This window comes from Dipodomys merriami, unplaced genomic scaffold, assembly GCF_024711535.1.
Source record: "Dipodomys merriami isolate MVZ:Mamm:240054 unplaced genomic scaffold, mDipMer1.0.p SCAF_204, whole genome shotgun sequence".
NCBI classification, from domain to species: Eukaryota; Metazoa; Chordata; class Mammalia; order Rodentia; family Heteromyidae; genus Dipodomys; species Dipodomys merriami.
Genome location: NW_027203427.1, coordinates 314508 through 322234, shown reverse-complemented (window position 1 = coordinate 322234; position 7727 = coordinate 314508). Strand labels below are relative to the sequence as shown.

The 7727-nt window shown below is 38.3% G+C and overlaps 1 protein-coding gene across 1 annotated transcript; it reads right to left on the bottom strand.

Moving 5' to 3' along the window:
• Window positions 1-1134: 1134 nt before the first annotated feature.
• On the bottom strand, window positions 1135-7727 carry LOC138833360 (uncharacterized). Its single transcript, XM_070031742.1, has 3 exons — window positions 7679-7727; window positions 6996-7312; window positions 1135-1506 (listed from the first exon to the last, which is right to left on the bottom strand). Exons 1-3 carry the CDS (start codon window positions 7725-7727, stop codon window positions 1135-1137), a joined length of 738 nt encoding a protein of 245 aa, XP_069887843.1.

Genomic DNA, 7727 nt, shown 5'->3' with positions numbered 1-7727 from the left:
TGCATTATAAGATGAATCTGTGTAGAAGCAATGGCATAATGAAGTTTATAGAAATTCAAACATTTAGCCAGGTGCCAGTGGCTCATTTCTGTTATCCTATCTACTCAGTAGGCTGAGATCTGAGAATCACAGTTCAAAACCAGCCTGGGCAGGAAAGTCCATGAGATTCTTATCTCCAAATAACTATCAGAAAACCAGAATTGGTGCTATGGCTCAAGTGGTAGAGCTCTAGCCTTGAGCTGAAGAACTGAGGGACAGTGCCCAGGCCCGGGTTCAAGGCCCACAACGAACCAAAATAATAAGAAAGAAAAAATTCACACATTTGTACTTCCAAAACAATGAAAAGAAAATAAAAAGAGAAGCCACTGACTGGGATGTAATAGTATAAATTATTTATCTGATAAATATCTATAAAATATTAAATATTGAACTATTATAACATATTTAGAAAATATTATGAATGGGTATTTCAAATTAAGTAGTTAATGGTTGGGACACTGATAGCCATCATGTACAAACCAGGAAGAGCCATAGGTGAGACCATCACATCTGGACCTTGTAGAGGTGATGGCTAGAGGAGTACAGTCTGAAAGCTGCAACCTCAAGCCTGAAGAGGGAAGACACGGGAACCATTATGTATTCTTCTTGTCCCACCAATTTAAGCAAATAGTATATACCAGATTAGAAGAGGAAGACTTCAATCATGGGACTATCTGAATAAATTTAAATAAAACTGAATGAAGTCATAAAGTAGTAGAGAGAGACAGAGATAGATATTTTATTGATTAAAGGCCTTTATAATAAAAAATCAAGGAAAAATCCATGGAGGACAAATTTTGAGAATGCCAGAAGGACCTATCATGTGTTTTGCCCAGGGCATTGGAATATGGTCATAAGAGTATGGAAGATTGGAGCAAGATCAAGAATTGCCTTTATTAATATTATTTAGAATATTAACTAGGTCCATTCTCGTCTTTGATTTCTTCTTGGAGTTGGAAATCACATGTGAGATAAAAGCCAGGGACTTTGCTACATGAATTGACCTCTGCTTTGGAGATTGAAACTACAGAACAGGAAAGGGAAGTGAATTTGCTTGTGCATGTAGCAAACACCGCAGCAGGCCTAGTTCCCCTATTAAACATATTCAGGAGCAGCTGAGTCAGTCTCACTGAGAGCATTCATCAGGTTTTTTGCAGCAGAGTGTATCACTGTGAAAGGTAAAGTATCATCCTGCTGACAGAAATAATATACAGCATCTTCAGACTTCATGTCATTCATTGTCAGGGTAAACTCTGTTCCATATCCACCACCACTGAGCCAGCATGGGTCCCTAGAAACAACAGTAGTAATATATTTAATGATGAGGTTAGCAGCTTTTCCTGGCTTCTGTTGGTACCAATGCATGTCATAATCGATGTTTGTGCTGGCTTTGCAGTGGATGGTGGCTTTGTGTCCTGCAGCTGTAGACAGGAACTGTGGAGACGGTATGAATATTGTTTCTTCTGTCTGATTATGGATATAAATAAGGAGGACAAGTCAACTGCATTATATTTTCAGAGGATGAAGAATATCAATTCCTTTAGAAAATGTACTATTTGGTGAAGATTCTGAGGACTTAATTCCATAAAGAAGACAAACTGTTTCTCTTATGAAAGATCTAGAGGAGAAAAGATGACAATCTGAGCCTTACATACAGGAGAATATGCAAATATTGTGGTGCATGGTATAGCATAGGAAGGAAGTGTTGACATGGCATATCATGCATAAGTGTTGAAATCATGCATAAGCTTAAAATGTTTCATCCCCATTCAAAGAGGCCTTGGATTATTCCTATGTGTATGTTTACTTTTAATTTTACTGTCAAGGTGATGTACAGATGGGAAACAGTTACATAAGTAAGGTGGTGAGTACATTTATTGTCTAAATTGTTATCCCTAAGTAACTTTTTTGAATAGTTTTATTTTCTGGTAAATAGTTATACAAGGGAGTTGCCATTCAACACAAGTTTATAAGCACAGTGCCTCTTAAGCAATGTTGCCCCTTTTAACATTCTTACCTACCCCTCCCACCCTAACTCTTCCCTTACTTTTCATTCTTTAGAGTATATTGGATTGTTTTACCATTTAACAAAGCAGTTTATGTTTACAATGCATCTCAATCTGTGTCGTAACTTGAACATCTTCACCCCCTTTGACCCACCCTTTCCACAATTTTTTCTTGATGCAGTCTTGCCTGCATTCTATTCTCTTGCCTATCATTCTTCTACTCTTCTATTTTGCCCCTTCCTCTTTCAAATACCCGTTTCCTGGTGCTTTTGATGGGGATAGAATTCCTATCAGTAAAAGGTGAATTGTATAGTTCAATATCTGACAGCCTGCATTGATACCTATAGAAATGTAATATGCACAGCAGAATAGAGTTTATACCAAAACATTAAATTACAGTGCATGGGCTGAGAAGGTGGCTCAGTGGTAGAGCGCATGCCTTGCATGCCAGAGGCCCTGGGTTCGATTCCTCAGCACCACATAAGCAAAAAGAAAAAAGCCAGAAGTGGCGCTGTGGCTCAAGTGGTAGAGCGCTAGCCTTGAGCTGAAGAGCTGAGGGACAGCGCCCAGGCCCAGAGTTCAGGCCCCATGACCGGAGTCAAAAATAAATAAATAAATAAAAAAAAAATTAAAAAAAAAATTAAATTACAGTGCATGCATCTTCTCTTTGTCTACCAATACAAATGTATTAGAATGTGGACAGGCACTACTAGCATTTCAATGTACCTTTTTCACAAAGTCTGTGTAATAAGGATTTTCCTCAGTGGACCCTTGTGTCTTTATGCCAAGAGCTAGAAGACCTCAAATGTCAGTGACTTGTGGGAAGTGCCTAGATCACTGAAGGTGCTGTCTTTGGGAGGGTTAAAGGAGTAAGTCAGATCTCTTAAGAGTCAATTGCTATGACGTGAAGACAACCAAATATTCAGCCTCTTCAGCATGTGGCTTTCTAATAACCCACTATGTCCTGATATAGACATGACAGCTCTAACCTGAGAACAGACAAGTAAGGACACTGCACCTAGGACTTTCTAACTCTAAAAGTGTGGATTAAACAAATCTATTCTTTGTACAGTGCTCAGGTACTTTGTTTTAACAACCAGGAATGAGCTAATAAAGGTATGTGTATGTGTGTGCACATACATGTATATGCAATTGCACATCTGTGTGTCTTTAACATGTGGGTTAAATAGACATGTTCTTAAAAGGGGCTAATAGAGAAGTAAGGAGAATCTTTTACCCTTGATACTCATCCTGTAAACACAGCTGCTTTGTTTTCTGCCAGTCCTCATGCTGGAATGCAGGGCCTAGGCACTTTCCTTGCACTATGTGTACTCAAGACAAGTGCTCTACCACTTGAGTCAGAGGTCTACAATCTTCAATCTACAATCTTCAAATCTCAGTCTCCTGAGTAGCTGTAGTTACAGTCGTGAGCCCTGGCTCGCACAAGGCTTCTTAGACCTAACAAGGAACACTTGTTATCTTGCTGACCTGAATATTTACATTCAGTAGATCTGAGATGGTTTATAATTTTGCCTTTGTCACATTGTCTTCATGATGTTGATGATGTTGAATTCTGTACAAACTCTGAAGAGAAAGAGATAATACTGCATTCCTATTTAGTTGAGTTTGCTTTTTATATTGTTAAGAAAGAATTTGGTTTGTTTGTGAAGAGATTCTTACATATTTCATGCAAAAATTTCATTTTCCATTGACCTGTGACTTAATGAAATTTTCTTCCTTTGCTTGCAATATGCTGATGATACTTAGAATCAATATGGAAATGTTCTTGGCTAATGAAATCCTGATCAAATCCTTGAGTGGCCAGCTCTCAACTTCTATTACAGAATTTCTACAGGAAGTGTATTTCCCAGAATCCTTTTCCCTCTCTGGTTTCCTGTGGATATGCTAAATGAGGGCCTCACATAGGATTCTAGACCCTAAGATGACTCAGTCATAGCCATCCCCAGATATACAGGAGGAAAGAGTTGAGAGCTATAGGTAACTGAGGACTTCATACATTTTTACATATTTTATATGTATTAGATATGTTTTATATATTTTATTGTACAAATACTGTACAGAGAGTTACATTTACATGAATAAGGTAATGAGTACATTTCCTATCCAGCATTGTTACCTCCTCTTTTGTTTTGCTCCTACCATCCTCACCTCCCCCACTGCTCCTCCCTCCCCAAGTTGTAAAGTTTGTTTTTGAGATAGTGTCTTGCACATCTCATTGTTACAATGGATCAACCTGTATTATATATGTTTTTATATATCTTATATGTCTAAATATGATTTTTCTGTTAACATATTCATGTGAATATCTGACTCTCAGTAAGTTCATATATGTAAGCCCATTTCTAATTCCTCTGATATTTATTGAAGATCATGGGTCAATTGCAAATTGTTTTTTTTTTTTCAGAAAGTTCTTTGGTAAACTCAACCTGCATTACTTTTATTTACATAATCTCATATTTGTCTCTGTATTCTATCACTTTGTAGTTCTTTTACAAATACTTTAGTTATGTAGTCAGTTCTCATAAAAATTCATCTTCTTTATATGTTCATATTTCATATAAAACCAGTCATCATTTCAACAATAATAAAGTGTAACAAACTCCTCTAAATCTAGGGGCTCGTAACACAAATCATTTATGTTAGTGCAAAGACAAATTCACAATTGCACTGATGTGCCAATCCAGGCAGGGCTCAGCTTCTTCATTTTGTTGCAGGTCCCTGGTCTTGTCTCCATTGTGTGGATTTGTTTGATCTGGAACAGAGACATAAGAGGAAATGACCACTTAGGATTATATACATTCTGTTGTGGTCAAGCTACTGTCACAAATTTATGTCCAAACATCACCAGAACAGGACCATGAATTTTAAACTATTTGCCTTTATAGCTTAACAAATTACTAATAAACATATATTCTATTATACTTTCAAAGGACTGGTTCATATAACTGAGAAATAATCATGAATTTGCAGTTTGGTATCCAAGAACAAACATTAGTTTTTGTTAATTAGACAAAGATGTAATTGTGTTGCTACCATTTTTTTTTCTTAAAAGGTCTTCGTTGAGGTCAAAATCTCCTAAAGCTTGGATTCCAAAACATCCCATGGAAATCTGTTAACTTGTGGAAATGCAGAGCATCATTCCTTGAAGAAAGGTGGATCAGCTATTTTGCATTTGTAACCAGTGCTCAGGAATGATGAGGATATTTCTGGTTTCAGGAAAGAAATGATTGATTATATATATTTAGGTAAACACATATTCCTCCATTATATTCAGTATGTGTGTTTGTGTACGTGCTTTTCTAGAAAGCTATTCCACTAACTGTCACATTAAAACAATTTAATGTAATTTCTCATTTTGTAATTACCATTATTACAATGAATTTCTGTTGATATAATTGTAGACTCAATAAATGATCTGGAAATGACTCCACATGAGCTCCAGGCACAACTCTTAGATGGGAAGTAATAATAACAGCTGACTTGTCAATCACATAGTAATAGCACTGTGGTGGAGGCCCTGTTATAATTAATTTTTCTTTTCGGATGACTCACAGACTTGTGAGAGACAATGAGGAGCCTAGGTGAGAATTAGAAATCTGATGGGAACTTCTGTTAAAATGCCTGAGCAGAGAAGAGAACTGAGATTCAACTCTGACATTTCTGGCTGGTCTTCCACAAAATGCTACAATTGTGGGTAAACATTGCATTAATTGTTCCTGTTAAGAAGTTTCCATAAGTTGGGCTGGGAAGGTGGCTCAGTGGTAGAGCGCTTGCCTTGCATGCCTGAGGCCCTGGGTTCGATTCCTCAGCACCACATAAGAAAAAAGCCGGAAGTGGCTCTGTGGCTCAAGTGGTAGAGCACTAGCCTTGAGCTGAAGAGCTGAGGGACAGTGCCCAAGCCCAGAGTTCAGACCCCACGACCGGTTAAAAAAAAAAAAAAAAAAAAGAAGTTTCCATAAGTAACGTAAAGCTATTCCATTAGTTCATATACATTCCAAACCTATACTTCTCCTATAAATGATTCCTTGATTAACTCAGAGCATTTCCAACTTCATGCCACTTTTTCCCAGATGTACTGGAGAGCATCATGGTGAAACAATTTATAGCATCTGAAGCAGATGCACACTAGACACTGGTGGAGACTTGAGAATTCCCCAAGTTCCAGGTGTCTAAGGTGATAGAAGTGGATACAAGGTAAACAAGATTAATGATGCCCTCTTGACATGGTTTTTTATATAAAGACACAGAGGATAAACAGATGAATATAGCATCCATTGAAAAAGTGTTTACTCTCAGACTTCTGGGACCTATGAACCATATTACAGGGTTTAACCACACACCATTCTCTTAAGTAGAGCCAGAGCCCCAGGACACAGAAGGCAGAGATTACTGTGCATTGTGCAGTTTTGTATCTTCCCCAGGTTGATCCAGCCAAGCGATATTGATCAAAATCTGGTGATGGCTTGATGGTCAGGCAGGGTTTGATGAACACACAGAGCAGAAGCTAGAAAAGGCACAACTGGACTTCCAGATTCTGAACAGAAAGCATGGCAAAAGTTGTAGGCTAGCATGTGCTGAAAGGAAGTGTTATAAATTTCATCACAGAGCGAATAATCATCACAGCAGACATTTGGTTTTTACATTACTGGTTGGCTATAATATTACTGAAGAGAGATTTGCATTTTTCAATAAATATCTAATGGTTTATCTGGTCTTTATATTCAGGTAATTATTTTCCTGGTTGTTACAGATTGCATTTTGTTGTAGTGTCATATACTCTTCACCTCTACTCAGAGTCACTCTTATATTGACCTCAATATCTTCCTCCTATGCAGACTCACACAATCTGTTGGGCTGCTCCCCAGACCAGCCAGCCATGAGGGCAGCTCATCCAGCCAGATGGGAGGTTTTTGTTCAAGGCTGTATCACTGTGGGAGGAAGATGTGTCCCTTGTAAACAGTAATAAACTCCAACATCCTCAGCTTCCACGCTGCTGATTGTCAGTGTGAAATCTGTGCCTGACCCACTGCCACTGTATCTGTCTGGGACCCCAGATCCTCGTTTGGAAACCAAATAGATCATGCGATGTGGAGACTGGCCTGGCTTCTGCAAGTACCAGTTCAAATAGGTGTATCCATCGCTATACAGAAGACTTTGACTAGACCTGCAGGAGATGGAGGCTGGCTCTCCCAGGGTGACAGGCAAGGACCTTGGAGTCTGGGTCATCACAACATCTCCACTGGATCCTTAAATTAGAATAAGACAGAGAGCAAGGTTATATATTAACATAGAGAGCCATGCATGCATTACATTTATTTAGATATATGTTTCCTCTTATTCTTACTCATGATTTGATTTTTAATTTAAAATACTAAATAACAAAAGAGATGTTCTTGAAGCACAAAAGTGTGTCTAGGAGTTGACAGCAGTATTCCCACCTAGAAAAGTCTTCACTCAAGCACAGGTTCTAGCTCTTTCTGACTGCTCCTTACTCTCTCAGACCTAAACCTCATTGCCCTACCATGAACATCTAACACATGGATAAATTACCACTGGTCCATGAGAGCTCACCCTCCCATCCTCTCTGATTCCTCACTTTCTTTTGCTCTTACCAGGGATCCAGAGCATTAACAGCCACAGGAGCTGAGTCAAGGACTTCAT

Excerpts from the sequence above, each read along its gene's own strand:
- LOC138833360 (XM_070031742.1), bottom strand. The coding sequence starts at position 7,727 with ATGAAGTCCTTGACTCAGCTCCTGTGGCTGTTAATGCTCTGGATCCCT. Across the intron at positions 7,313-7,678 it reads GTTAATGCTCTGGATCCCTG|GATCCAGTGGAGATGTTGTG; the intron begins GTAAGAGCAAAA and ends TTCTAATTTAAG. Across the intron at positions 1,507-6,995 it reads GGACACATCTTCCTCCCACA|ACAGAAGAAACAATATTCAT; the intron begins GTGATACAGCCT and ends ATCCATAATCAG.